General features: G+C 39.1%; 1 protein-coding gene across 2 annotated transcripts in view; it reads left to right on the top strand.

Moving 5' to 3' along the window:
- Positions 1 to 2,154: 2,154 nt before the first annotated feature.
- The window catches only part of LOC114220453 (organic anion transporter 7-like), a 35,197-nt gene continuing 21,636 nt past the window's right edge, over positions 2,155 to 15,715 (top strand). Inside the window, exons 1-5 of one of the 2 annotated variants that reach the window (XM_028118345.2) lie at positions 2,155 to 2,556; positions 3,249 to 3,352; positions 9,548 to 9,702; positions 9,801 to 9,969; positions 10,715 to 10,838. In XM_028118345.2, the coding sequence (XP_027974146.1) occupies positions 2,155 to 2,556; positions 3,249 to 3,352; positions 9,548 to 9,702; positions 9,801 to 9,969; positions 10,715 to 10,838 (954 nt within the window). The remainder of the gene's footprint in view (positions 2,557 to 3,248; positions 3,353 to 9,547; positions 9,703 to 9,800; positions 9,970 to 10,714; positions 10,839 to 15,715) is intronic. The other variant, XM_088017538.1, reaches the window with a different exon arrangement.

Here is a 15,715-nt window from a genome sequence, read left to right as displayed (position 1 = left end):
TTTTTGTTTTACTATGCTTTTGGAACTCAGTCTAACAAAATTAGAGAAAAAGACTTCAGGTTTCTGCTCTGACTTATAAAGGGTATGAAAGATGCCATTTGTATCCTCACAAAAAGATGGGCATTAAGGAGGGCACATAATGGAATGAGCACTTGGTGTTATATGCAACTGATGAATCACTGAACTCTACTTCTGAGAGTAATAATACACTATATGTTAATTAATTGAATAATAAAAAAAGAATCCATAAGCTTGAAGGCTGGTTAGTGGAAACTTTCCAAACTTAAATGCAAAGTGAAAAGAGAATTTTAAAATGTAACAGAATGGGTAAATGTGAGACAGCAGCAAACAGTATAATATTCTTGTAATGGGAATGTCAGGAGAGAAGAATGAGGGAAAAGACCAGTGGAAACTTGAAAGTAACCGTGGCTGAGCATCTTCCCAAATTAAGGACAAATGCCACATCAAAATCAGTGGAAAGGCCCTAAGGAGATTGATTTTTTCAAAAAGAGACATACGCATGCAGGCAGAAATTGTATCATTGTTGCCAGAGTTTGGGTACAGGTAATCAGGATTGCATGTTAATAGTCAATAGAACTGTTCCTTTCGGGAGGTGATGAAAATGTTCTAAAATGAAGTAATCATTATGGTTTCCAAGTTTTCCCACATATTAGACTTAGCAGAAAAAATACTCCAAAGCAATTATTAAATATGTTTGAGAACGAAGGACAGGCATGAGAACAATGACTTGTCTAAGAGGATATGTCAATAGAGAGAACGTGTGACTTGGGACGTACAGTTGCTGAAGTGCTAAACCCACCAAATGTCTCAATGGTGGATTTGAAATGGCAGCAAAACAGAATTCTCAAACGTGAGCTGGAGCAACAGGGGTTATGCCACACGAAGAGCAGAAAGAAAACACACTGGAAGATTCTCCAAGACAGTGTAACGGCCTTTGAGGAACAGAATGTAGCCTTTTCAGATTGGCTTCTTTGATTTAATAATTTACATTGATGGCTCATCCATATCTTTTCCTCTCTTGATAGATCATTTTTTTTTCTTTTCTTCTTTTTTAGGGTGATATCCCCTTGTCTGGATGGACCACAGTTTATTTAATCCCTTCGCCCGCTGAAGGATACCTCGATTGTGTCCAGATTTTGGCAGTGATGAAGAAAGCTGCTACGCACATCCATGTGCAGGGTTTTAAGTGGACATAAGTTTCCATCTTATTTGGGTAAATACCAAGAAGCATGACAGTTCCTGTATTTTCTCAATTCCTCCGTAGCCCATGGTAAATTTGCCTTGTGTAGGTTTTATAATGTCGGAGGGTCATTATTTCTGTTCCTCTGTCACCCACTGCAGGATAAGACCCTTAGAGACCTTGTCTTATCCACTGCTGTATTCCTAGCACAGAAAAGGTCCTCACAAATGTTATCTGAAGGAATCAGTAAGCCTGTGAAAGTCAGCCTCTTTAGGAGCTTACCATTGGCTTAGCCTCTGCCCTCTGTCACTACCCACTCTGCCCACATTTGGAGTTAACTTATTTTTATTGTGAATTCGTGGTCTGATTTTAAGTGAAGCAGAATGTCACTTTCCACAAGGGAAGGATTGCACCATACTTCACTTGCTTTCGTTTACTCAGAGTTATTTTCATTAACTCTTTTAATCAAAATTCAGTACTACACAAGCCAAGCACTAAACCTTCAGTACTTTTCACAGGAAAATAAAAAACGGTTCCCTTTTGAGTCTCACAAGTGATACATTCTGCAGAGAACTGGGATTCATGTAGCAGGTTTATTTTATGTTATTTACAGATGTGGGGATCAAAGTCCAGTGCCACTTCAGGGCACTGCTGACGAAAAGAATTTTCACAAAGTACACCTTTAAACAGTGCTGTTTGTCAACTGCTGGAAGCATCTCAGCAAAATACTTCTCTGGGACTTTAAAGAAAACAGCTACCTACCTGATCCCCAAACAATTTGGAGAATCAGCTTCCGTGGCCCTGGTAGAGGTGAAGGGGGGGCCACTGAGGAAAAAGTGGAGTCAGGATCAATACACGCTTGGTGTGACTTAATGACTGGAGACCTTTCTCCCTTTGAATTTTTCTAAATAAAGTCATTTTGCCTTCCACTGGCAATCACTTGTTCAGCATCGATGGCCTTTCAGGACCTCCTGGATCAAGTTGGAGGCCTAGGGAGATTCCAGATCCTTCAGACGGTTTTCCTTTGTCTCTCCAGCTTCATGATGTACCCTCATATTTTGTTGGAGAACTTCACAGCAGCAGTCCCTGGTCACCGCTGCTGGGTTCACATCCTCGACAATGACACTGTCTCTGCTAATGGCACTAGGATCCTCAGCCAAGATGCCCTCCTGAGAATCTCCATCCCACTGGACTCAAACATGAGGCCAGAGAAATGTCGTCGCTTCATCCATCCCCAGTGGCAGCTCCTTCACCTGAATGGGACCTTCCCCAACACGAGTGAGTCGGACGTAGAGCCCTGTAAGGATGGCTGGGTGTACGACCAAAGCTCCTTCCCTTCCACCATTGTGACTAAGGTAAGAGGTCCTATTTACCTCTTGTGAGTACACACTCTGGGGGTTTAGAGGCAGCACAAATAATGAACATGCTTCAAGCCTTTGATCACTGTACAGGTGGTGTTCATTCTTCATTATTTCAGCAAATATTCTTTATGTCTTTATTAAATGCCACTAATCTACATATTTAATGAGTCTAAGAACTAAAAAGTAGATGTGACCTTGCAATTATATGGCTTTTATTCTTAGGAAGACCAACGTCGAAGCAAGTAATTTATGTAATGTGTTGAAAATGTTACGCTTGCGAATTTGAAACATCGAGATATTGATCAAAACCTCCAAGCACAGATTGTACCCCTGAGCAGCCATAGGAGATCTGTGGTAAAACTCTGCCATCAGTAAATGTTTAAAGCTTTTCAGATGATTGCATTCTGTGGCCAAGGTTGAGAATCACTTCATATGAAATAAAACAAGGCATTAATATAGCCAACAGGTTTAGATGAGTCTTCCTAGAGGAAGTTGTATTTAAGCTGATACTTGAATGATCAAGGTCAGCTAATGCAAAAAAAAAAAAAAAAAAAAAGGAAGCTGGAGAGGAAGAAGGGGGCCCGATATAAAGAAACTTGTGTCATTCAAACTGTTTCAATTAGGTTTCCACTGAGGGCTTATAAACAACTATGCCACACTCCTTTGCTGGTTTCCTTCTCTTCCAGTGGGACCTGATATGTGAATCTCAGTCACTGAAATCAATGGCCAAATTCTTATTCATGGGTGGAATGCTGGTGGGAGGCATGATATTTGGCCATTTATCAGACAGGTGAGTGTCTCTGGATCACTGGGGTATTTTGTTGAACCAACACATCATTCTTCCATTAAGACACACGTATTGTCAATTACACTGTCCCGGGCTCCCTTGGTCCCCAGGGATCTAGAAACTCATGGGGGATCACAGTCAGTATAGCAAGCTCTGTCAGCTGTGAGTGCCATGTACAGGGCACAGAAACAGCATCTCCATCAGACATGAGGACATTTTAGGACAGGGTTTAGAGAGGAGGTGACACAGCATGTGGTTTAGGAAGATGGAGAAAAGTTACCTATGGGAACAGAGAGGATGTTTCATGACATAAGATTTGACCTATTTGAAGACACAGATATGTAAAACGGTGTTGCAGACTTTGGCCAGGGGGCCGTGTTCAGTCCCTCCTGGATGCTGTGAACTGAATGCTTATGGATTTCCAGAGCATGATCACCATGTCCCTGTTTCCCAAGTGTGATGGGTAGGCATTCCTACTAAACCTGTTGTGTCCATAGCCATGTGTCTTGATGGTGTATAGAGAACATTTTTCCAGTGACCTTGATTTTTGCTTTTGCAAAAACAGCGCTTTGAAGGTAAGTTTTAAACCATGTAATTAATCTAATGACAACTGCTGTCACCATTTGTGATGTTAGAAATTGGAGTATCCTGTGCTTGACAGTATCACTTCTGAATTAGACAGCCAGTTGCCAGCTCCAGGCATGTCTCTTCTGAGGGATATGGAGAATTCAGGTTCCCCTTACCACCTACCAGCACAACGTCATCAGGTATGTTAGCTCAAAACTGTGAACTCTGAAGGGATGACAGTAAATGTAGCTTATAAAAGTTTTCCAAGTCAGAGTGTCCATTTCTAACAGTTCCATAACACAGAACCACCCACTTACAGAAATAAAAATAAAACCATATCTCTGTGGCTGATTCATTTTTTGAAAAGAGTGCCAAGATCATTCAGTTGGTAAAATATAGCCCTTTCCACAAATGGCGCCATGACAACTGGATATCCACATGCAAAATAATAAAGTTGGATCCTTACCTAAAGCCATAATGAATATTAACAAAAATGGGTTAATGATTTAAATACAAGAGCTAAAACCATAAAACCTTTTTTTTTTTTTAAAGATTTTACTTATTTATTTGACAGAGAGAGACACAGCCAGAGAGAGAACACAAGCAGGGGGAGTGGGAGAGGGAGAAGCAGGCTTCCTGCTGAGCAGGGAGCCCGATGTGGGGCTCAATCCCAGGACCCTGGGATCATGACCTGAGCCGAAGGCAGACACTTAATGACTGAGCCACCCAGGCACCCCTAAAACCATAAAACTCTTAAAAAAGAAAATGGGGGGGTAAATCTATATGATTTTGGGTTTGGCAATGAATTTTTTGATATGTCATCTGAAGCATGAGTGATGACAAAATTGATAGACTGGTCTTCATCAAAAATTGAAAACTTTTGTGTCTCAAAACACATTATCAAGAGAGTGAAATGATAACCTATGTAATGGGAGAAAATATTTGTAAATTATATATAAGCCATAAAATAGAAAAATAGACCAATGGAATGGGTTTAATATTCAGCATATATGAAGAACTCCCACTCTCAACAACAAAATACAAAAAACCCAATTTTTAAATGAACAAAGGACTTGAATATACATTTCTTTAAAAAAGATGTACAAATGGTGCATGAGCACAAGAATAAAACGTTCAACAGCATGATATTGAAAACAATGTAAGTCAAAGCCACAGTGAAATACACTTCATACCTACTAGAATGGCTATAATACAATAAAACAAGATGGGGGGCGCCTGGGTGGCTCAGTCAGTTAACCATCTGCCTTCAGCTCAGGTCATGATCCTGGGGTCCTGGGATCAAGCCCTGTGTCAGGCTCTCTGCTCAGTGGGGAGTCTGCTTCTCACTCTCCCTCTGTGCTCTCCCTTTCTCTGTCTCAAATAAATAAATAAAATCTTAAAACAGCAACAACAACAACAAACAAACAAAAAACAAAACAAAACAAAACCAAGATGGAAAATAACATGCATTCACAAGGTTGTAGAGAAATTGGAAGTCTGCTGACAGAAAGATTTTTAAGGAGGCTTTGGTGTGGCAAATAGAGGATCAAGGATCGAATCTGTATCTTCAGCCAGAGCAAATGGATACATGCTGATACCATTTAGTGAGATGAAGGAAAACAGGAAATGAAGCACATACAGAGGAGAAAGTAAAGACTTCTGTTTTGGGTGTAATAAACTGGAAGTGCCTATTAGTCATGCAGCAAGAGATTTCAAGTAGAGGAAAACAATGCTGACTATGAATCTGCTTGAAAACCATCTGTCCCAAATATAACCCCTAGCCAAGATTACACTCAGCTAATAAATACCCAAGCCGCCATCTTCCCATGACCCTCCCATTAAAGGGGAATATATGGCCAAGCAAGGAGATCCTAAAGTTTCATTTATTTATTTGAGAGGGGGGAAGGGGCAGAGGGAGAGGGAAAGAGAGAATCTCAAGCAGATTCCCCACTGAGTAAGGAGACTGCCACGGGGCTTGACCTCAAGAACCTGAGATCATGAGCTGAGCTAAAATCAAGAGTCAGACACTTAACCAACTGAGTGAGCCAGGCACCCCTAGAAACTACTTGTGTTTTTTATACATGCATGCTAAAAAAATTAGGAGTGATGTGTCACGTGGTCTGTAACTGCCATTCAGATGGTTCAGTAGAAAGGAGTTTGTGTGTGGGGGGGTGTGTTTGGGGTGTGTGTGCATGTGTGTTCACAAAGGCAAAGAAATAAAGCAAATATAGCAAAGTGCTATCTAGTGGTGAATCTGCTTAAGATTTATAGCAATGTTCGTTATAATATTCAATTAAACTTTCATATTTGACAATTTTCAAAATAAAGAGCTAAGAACAAGTCCACTCAAGTGGGAGCCACATACATCAGAAATATATGTTTTATTTACTTTTTATTTTTTTAATTTTTTATTGTTATGTTAATCACCATAGAAATATATGTTTTAAATAAAATTGGTAAAAGTGTATATGTAATTTTGTAACCTCTTTTTATGCATATGTTTACAGTTCTACATCACGTTTTCTTTTCCAATTAAAAAAAATATTTTTTAGACAGTCTTGGGGGGAGGGGCAGAGGAAGAGGGAGAAAAAGAATCTTAAGCGGACTCCACACCCAGCATAGAGCCTGACTTGGGGCTCAGTCTCACAACTCTGAGATCATGACCTGAGCCAAAACCAAGAGTGGGACACTTAACCAACTGAGCCACCCAGGAATCCCTCAAATATTTTTTTCAAATAAATTTGAGAAACCTATACCAAAAAAGAAAACATACAAAGCTTCTCTAGTTATCTTCATCAAATACAATCATTCAAACACTACTGTGTTAGCCATGGCAGCTAGTTACAGTAAGAACCCTAGAATCAAAATTGGGATTTTAATAAAATCATGATTCTACTGTCCTCACAGTGTGGTGTGGGTCATGTGGCCCCCATCCTCTGAGCAGTGGCTCAGGGAAACAGCATCTTCCATCGTGTGACTTTTTCATCTGCACGTTTTTTGTTTCCAGCCATGTTGTCAGAGAGACTGAGCAGGACCCATGTGGACCTTGTATGGATAGGCCTGGAAGTGGCCTTGGTCACTTCTGTCTGCAGCCCATGGTCAGAACACAGACATGTGACTCTAACTTAAATATAAGGCTGGGAAGAGTCATCTTCTTCTGAATCTGGAAAAAAAAAAAGCAATGGTGAACATACAGCCAAAGTGAACAATTAATAATTAATGAAACAATAATCTTTATATTTTGCCAGCACAAATTTCTCTTCCTTTGATATCAACCACAGACGGTTGAATTATACTCATTTCATGAGACAGTGTCCTCATTAGTTTGGCCATGAATTCCTTTCATGTATCTATGTATCTGTTTCATTTTTTCCTTATGCCCCAATCCCATTTCCTTCTTCCCAATAGGGGTCATTATAATGCATTAACTATATTTCTTTAAATTCATATGTGTTTTTTCAAAATAAATGACATTGCTTGGTTTACATATATTTTAATTCATATATGTATGTAAATGTGTTATGATCTCATTCTTTTTCTTTTGTACACCCAATGCTATGTTTTTTGAGGTATATATACATTCCTACATGTACTTCTAGTTCATTCTTCTATGACAATGCTCTTCATCCATTTTTCAGTGATGGACAACCAGATTGTTACCAAATGCCTGCCACTCTAAATATCACTACATTTTAAAGATTTTTATTTTGTTTATTTATTTGAGAGAGATCATGAGCAGGGGGAGAGGGAAAAGCAGACTCTCTGCTAAGCAGGGAGTCTGACGTGGGGCTCAATCCCAGGACCCTGGGATCATGACCTGAGCCAAAAGCAGACACTTAACTGACAGCCACCCAGGTGCCCCTAGATATCACTACCTGATATATCTTTAATACAGCTGCTTTTCATTTTGACTAACCAGACTTTCCAATAATTTGACAATAAGTGACAATGTCATTACATTATTTCATTAATCATAGCCTTTCTTTCCATAGATTTTATTCCATTTTAAATGGAAATACAAATGTATGTAATATAAATACTCAGAATATAAAAGATTTAACACTGCATTATAATGGAAATATTCTGCAAGCATAGCAAGGATTGCAGGATTTTTGTCCAATCCCTCTGTTTGTCCACTGCTGGTCATACAGAATCAGCACAGAATCATCCACATTGTCCAGAGAAAGGTCCTCTCTCCCAGAAAACTGTGAAACAGAATTCTCCTTCCTTTTTAAAAATACCTTCTCGCTGGTACCCCCCCCACCTGGGGGGGCTGGGTCCTGGGATTGAGCCCCATGTCAGGCTCCCTGCTCAGTGGGGACTCTGCTTCTCCCTTCACCTCTGCTTGCCACTCTCTCTCTCTCGTGCTCACTCTCTCTCTCTCAGATAAATAAATACACTCTTTTATTTTTATTTTTTTAAAGATTTTATTTATTTATTTATTTGACAGAGAGAGAGACAGCGAGAGAGGGAACACGAGCAGGGGGAGTGGGTGAGGGAGAAGCAGGCTTCCTGCTGAGCAGGGAGCCCAATGCGGGGCTCCATCCCAGGACCCTGGGATCATGACCTGAGCTGAAGGCAGACGCTTCACTGACTGAGCCACCCAGGTGCCCCATAAATAAAATCTTTTAAAAAATAAAATAAAAATACCTTCTCCTTCTCTGTTTCTTTATACTCATCTCACCTCATCCTTTCCTCTGAGAACTCACTCTAAGTTCTCTGAGTTGTTCACTTATTATTTTAGGGAAACATGTTGTTCAAGGCCTATAAAGCCAGACATGGCAAAGAGGGTCTCTAATGCAACTCATCAGCAACTTTGCTGTATTGTTCCTTGGATATTCCTTTCATGTAGTTTATCCATGACCTGCGTGGTCCCAGAGTCCCAAGTACAGATTTAGATCTTGTCTTAGTCAGCTCAGGCTACCACAATGAAACACCAGAGACCAGGTGGCTTAAACAACAGAAATTTATTTTCTCAAGTTCCGGAAGCTGGAAAGTCCAAGATCTAGGTGCAGAGAGATTTGGGTCCTGGTGAGAGCTGTCTTCCTGACTTCAAGGCAGCTGCCTTCTTGCTATAGCCTCAAATGGCAGGAAGAGGAGAGGAATCTCTCTTCTTGTAAGGGCACTAACCCCATCATAAGGACCCTATTCTCATGACCTCATTGAAACCTAATTAGCTCCCTCAAAGCGCATCTCCAAATACCATTTCACTGGGTATTAGATCTTCAATATATGAATTGGGGTGGGGGCAGGGGACACAGTCCATAGCAGCTCCCTTGTGTTCTAGACACTGCACAGACTCCAGTGTGTTAAGTGCTTGTGTTAGTACAAGGGACATGTGTGATGTGTTAAAATTTCCAGTATTGCAACCGGTCTCATATGGCTTCAATCAGTCTCAAAGATCTGGTAACAGACTGGGGAAGAAGTTTTGTTATACTCAGCCTCTATTTACAAACAGGTGGGTTGCTTCTGGGAAGATCTCCTGTTGACTAGCTGTTGATTCTTTAAAGTTTCAAGGGCAAAGTTTCACTTACTAAAACCCATGCTAAATTTCAAAGTGTACCTTCTTTTTTGTTAATTTTCCCATCTGGATGTTCTTATTCCCCCATCTAACTGGTTCCCGTTCCTCAGGTTTGGGAGGAAGTTAATTCTCAGGTGGTGCCTCCTGCAGCTGGCCATTGCTGACACTTGCGCAGGCTTTGCTCCCACCTTCGTCATTTACTGCATGCTACGCTTCCTGGCTGGCTGCTCTACCGGGAACATCATGATAAATACTATTATGCTGTGTAAGTAAACACTTTACATCTTTGACATTTTCCAGGCCTTGACTTTGACTTTGAGATTCCTACTTTGAAGTCAAAATCCTGTTCATGTTTTCTTTCAGTCGTAGAATGGACAGTGCCCCGATGCCAAGCCATGGGAATAACAGTGGCAGCCTGTACTGCTTGTGTAGGACAGATGATTCTGGCAGGACTGGCTTTTGCCATTCCAGACTGGCACACCCTTCAGCTGGTGGTTTCTGCACCGTTATTTGTCTCCTTTCTTTTCTCAAGGTAAAAGCTTTCTTTTTTCCTTTGTCTTAGAGGATCCTGGGATGCAAGATACATGGAATCAGGTCCTAAGAATTCTGTTTGTTTCTTAGTTAACAACTTGAGCACATGCTCTCCTAATAAGTGTCCTCTGTACGCTTCACGCAGCTGAACAGGTAGGGTTACCAGAAAATATCAAGGACACTCAGTTAAGTTTGAATTTCAGGTAAACAACAATTTTTTTGTATAATATTCCAAATATTGCATGGAGCATAGCTACTCTAAAAATTTTTTGTAGTTTATATGAAATTTCTATTTATCTGAGAGTTCTGTATTTTTGCTTACTAGCCTGATAGAATACAGGGTGTCTCATTCAAGTAAAATTTCAAAAAACAACAAATACTTCTCAGCATAAGTAGGTCCAAAATACCACATGGGAGATGGTTATACTCAACAATTACTCATATTCACTGTTTATCTAAATTCAGATTTAACTAGACACTATTTTTATTTGCCAAACCTAAAAATACTCCCCAGAATAAGAGTGAGGGGGCAATATGACTCCTGCTCTCTGTTGCCAGTAGTGAAAATGTACCGCATGGAGAGGCCATCCTCCCAGTTTTTTAGTTACGGTACAAGAGAATGTAAGTTTGTGTTTTCTGGTATAACAGAACAAGAGGTAGGTATTAGATGGGAAGGGAGAGGCATTTCAGGACAAAGAGTGTGGACACACGAGAGACTTGGCTGCACCTCTGTCTTCTTTGATCAGGTGGCTGGTAGAGTCTGCTCGGTGGCTGGTTATCACCAACAAATTCGAGGAGGGCTTAAAGGCACTGAGAAAAGCTGCACACAGGAATGGAAGGAAGAATGTTGGAGAAGCCCTCACCATAGAGGTGAACAGGAATGGGAGTGTGTTATGGGATGTAGGGAACCGGTGACCTGACATAGGCACTGGTTGGTGTCCATAAAGTAAATAAAGGGTGGGGACACGGGTCTGGCTTCAGGTCTTCTTACCTCATTGTCCTGGTCTCAATGGCCATCCACATTGTCTGAGTTAATATAAAGAGAGAATATCCTGTTGCTGGGAACTGAACACAGATACTTTTACTCAACAGGAGCAGATAGCTCTTAGTGTTTACGATCGTAAAGATTGTGTATTTGTTAGAGAAAGTAACCCAAATGAAGCCATTTCTTTACATTCATATTCTGATGGCCTTTTTTGAGGATAGTAAGACCAGCAGAAGGGAGGCTTAGTGACCATGCAGACTAGAGCATGTTAAGTTGGTCATACACTCTTTCATTAACGGTATTTACCGCGTGCTTCCCTGGGCCCCTTCTGTTCTCTCCAGGAGATATGGCATTGGCCACGATAGTCCAGATCTCTGCTTTGTGGAGTTTACATTCTACCTATTACAAGTTCCAAGAACATGGATGAGTGGAAATGCCTCAGAGAAGTCTTTTTTTCCCCCACCCTGGGTCTGGAAGGCAGATATTGCTGTGGATCATTAAGTAAACCATTCATCATGTCTTGAACATATACATTATTTATCAAAAAATTATAATGTGCTAGTCATGATGCTTGATCCTGAATAGCAGTAAGGGTCAGAATTCCATGTTTCAAGGAACTTTAGTATTAATAAGAGAAAAATCAAGACATATTAAAATTAACAAACATAACATAACATATTATGAAATCTAGCTTCTTAAATTTTTAACTGTATGATACAGTATTGTTAACTATAAGTACAATGATTTCTAAAACTTTTTCATCTTGCATGATTAAAACTCGATACCCGTTGAACAGCAATCTCCCATATTCCTTTTCCCTGGTCCCTGGTAACCACCATTCTATTTATTGTTTTATTATTTTAATATTTTATATATTTCATATAAGTGGAATTGTGAGGTATTTGTCCTTCTGTGACTGCCTTATTTCATTTAACAAAATGTCCTTGAGATTCATCTGTTATAGCATCTAGCAGGATTTCCTCTGTTTATGGATGAATCATATTCTGCGTATGTATATGCCACATTTTCTTTACCCATTCATCCACTGATGGACATTTAGTTTGTTTCCACGGTTTGGCTATTGTGAATAGTGCTGCAGTGAACATATGTGTGCAAATATCTCAAGATCCTGTTTAAATTCTTTGGAGCTTAACTTTAACTTTTCTGTTTGCAATGAAAAGGGGATGGAAAGATTCTCATAGAGACAAGGAAACATCATCTTCCCCTGTTTAATTGGAAAAGGAGAGGATTAGGGTCTAGACAGCCAAAGAGAAGCAATAAAACATCTCTGGAAATATGTTCAATGGCACATCTGAAGGATTTTTCTTAAGACAACTTTATGCAAGTGATGAATCACAAAATTCTACCCCTGAAACTAATAATACAATATATGTTAACTAACTTGAATTTAAATAAAATCTAAAAAAACCCAACTTTATTGAGGTATGATTAACAAAGAGCTGTACATATTTAATATATAAAAGTTGATGAATCTGATAAGTACACATCCACACATCAGTACCACAACCCATGCAATAAACATATCCATCATCTCCTAAAACTTTCTCCTGCCCTTTTTATTCATTATTTTTGTGATAACACTCAATAGAAGACCTACTAATAGCAAATTTTCAATATATAGTACAATATTGTAACTATAGACACTATGCTATACAGTGGATCCCTAGAACTGATTGACATCACATCAGTGAAACTTCATACTTTTGACAACTATGTCCCCATTTCCCACACACCCCAGCATCTGGCAAATACCATTCTGTTCTCTGTTTCTTTGTTTCAGATCTTATATCTTAGTCTTTAACACTTTGTGAGTTGATTTTTGTGTACATCGTAAGAGGTTTCCAGTTTCATTCTTTTACACGTCAATATCTAGTTTTCCACAGCACCGATCATGGAAGGCACTATCCTGTCCCCATTAACATGAATTCTTGGCACCACTGTCCAAGATCAAGTGACTGTGTTTGCTGAGTTTATTGTTATTCTGCTCCATTGGGCTGTATGTCTGTTTTTATACTAGTACCGTACTGTGGCTTTGTGTAATATATTTTGACATCAAAACATGTGATGCCTCCAGCTTTGTTTCTGTTCAAAAATTCTTTGATTGTTTAGGGCCTTCTGTGTTTCCATATGAATTTTAAGATTACTTTTTCTTTCTTTTTTTAATTCAATTAACCAATATGTAGTACATCATTAATTTCAGATGTAGTAGTCAATAATTTATCAGTGCTTGCTTTTTCTTTCTTTTTTTGAGGAATAGTTGACACACAACATTACATTAGTTTCAGGTATACAACACAGTGAATCAACAACTCTATACGTTATGCTATGCTCTCAAGTGTAGCTACAGTCCCCATACAATGCTAGTACACCACCATTGACTATATTCCTCATGCTGTACTTTTCTAGTTCATGACTTATTCATTCCATAACTGGAAGCCTATACCTCCCACTCCACTTCATACATTTTTCCTATCCCCCACCTCCCATCCCTCTGACAACCATCAGTTTATTTTCTGTATTTATTGGATCTATTTCTCCTTTTTGTTTTGCTTTTTAGATTACACATGTAAGTGAAAATGTATGGTATTTGTTTTTGTCTGACTTATTTCACTTAGCACAATATCCTCTAGGTCCATCCAGATTGTCACAAATGGCAAAATCTCATTCTATTTTTATGGCCGAGTAATATTCCATTATAAATATATGTCATATACATACATATATATTATACAAATACCACATCTTCTTTATCCATTCATCTATCAGTGGACATTATGTTGCTTCTATATCATGGCTATTGTAAATAATGCTACAATAAACATAGGGGTGCATACATCTTTTTGAATTAGTGTTTTTGTTTTCTTTGGGTAAATATCTAGTAGTGGAATTAGTGGATCATATGGTATTTCTCTTTTTAATTTTTTAAAGATTTTATTTATTTTAGAGAGAGAGCATGAGCACAATGGGGGGGGGTGGGAGCAGAGGGAGAGGGAGGGAATCCTCAAGCAGACTCCCTGCTGAACATGGAGCCAAATGTGAGGTTTAATCCCAGGACCCTGAAATCATGACTTGAACTGAAATCAAGAGTCAGATGCTCAGGTGACTGAGCCACCCAGATGCCCCTCTATTTTTAATTTGTGAGGAAACTCCATGGTGTTTTCTGAACCAATTTACATTTCCACCAACAGTGTTATATCCTCTTATTGAACTTCTCCCTTTATCATTAGGTAATACCCTCTCTGTCTCTTGTTACAGTCTTAGTTTAAAGTCTGTTTTGTCTGATGTAAGTATTGCTACACCAGCTTTTTTTTTGCTTCCATTTGCATGGAATATCTTTTTCTATCCTTTCACTTTCAGTCTGTATGTTTCTTTAGGTCTGAAGTGAGTCTCTTGTAAGCAGCATATGGATAGGTCTTGTTATTTTTAATTCATTCTGTTACCCTATGTCTTTTGATTGGAGCATTTAGATCATTTACATTTAAAGTAATTATTGATATATATGTACTTATTACCATTTTGTTAATTGTTTTCTCGTTGTTTTGTAGTCCTTCTCTGTTCCTTTCCTCTTCTTTTGTTCTCTTTCCTTGTAATAGATGGCTTTCTTTAATGTTGTGCTTGGCCTTCTTTCTCTTTATTTTTTGTGTTATCTATTACAGGTTTATATGAGGTTCATATATAGCATCCTAAATATATAGTAGTCTATATCAAGTTGATGATTGCTTGAATTTGAATGCATTCTAAAAGAACTTCCTTTTTATTTCCCCTCTCCACATTTTATGTATATATTGCACTATTTTACATCTAATTACTGTGTGAGCCCCCATAACTAATTCTTTACATATAATTATTTTATTACTTTTATCTTTTAATCTTCATACTAGCTTTGTAAGTGATTGCTCTACTACATTTACTGTATGTTTGCTTTTACTCATGAAATATTTTTTCTTCCAGAATTTTCTCATCTCTATGGCCTTTTCTTTTCCACTTAAAGAAGTCCCTTTAAGGGATGCCTGGGTGGCTCAGTTGGTTAAGCGTCTGCCTTCGGCTCAGGTCATGATCTGAGGGTCCTGGGATCGAGTCCCGCATCGGGCTCCTTGCTAAGCAGGGAGCCTGCTTCTCCCTCTGCTGCTCTTCCTGCTTGTACTCTCTCTTGCTATGTCAAATAAATAAATAAAATCTTAAAAGAAAAAAGTCCCTTTAACATTTCTCACACGGCCAGTTTAATGGTGATGAGCTTTTTTTTAAAAGACTGATTGATTGATTAATTGATTGATTTTAGAGAGAGAGTGCATGCACATGTGTGGGGAGGGGGCAGAAGGAGAGGGAGAGGGAATCTTAAGCAGACTCTGCGCTAAGCACAGAGCTTCACACAGGGCTCAATCTTACGACCCTGAGATCACGACCTGAGCTGAAACCAAGAGTCAGACTCTTAACTGACTGTGCCACCCAAGTACCCCTAGTGCGGATGAACTTTTAAAACTTTTGTCTGGGAAACTATCTTTTTTTCCCTTCTGAATGGTAATCTTGCTGAGTAGAGTATTCTTGGTTGTAGGGGTTGTTTTTCCTTTCAACACTTTGACTATCATGTCCCTCCTCTCTGGCCTGCAAAGTTTCTGCTGAAAAATCAGCTCTAGTCTTATGGGGTTTCCCTGGTATGTAACTAGTAGCTTCTCTCTTGCTGCTTTTATTTATTTATTTTTAAATGTATTTTATTTTATTTTGTTATGCTAGTCACCATACA

This window comes from Eumetopias jubatus, unplaced genomic scaffold (assembly GCF_037043125.1).
Source record: "Eumetopias jubatus isolate StellerSeaLion01/CBP00866 unplaced genomic scaffold, mEumJub1_p1.0 scaffold_13, whole genome shotgun sequence".
Lineage (NCBI taxonomy): Eukaryota > Metazoa > Chordata > Mammalia > Carnivora > Otariidae > Eumetopias > Eumetopias jubatus.
This window is presented reverse-complemented; position numbering and strand designations above follow the sequence as displayed.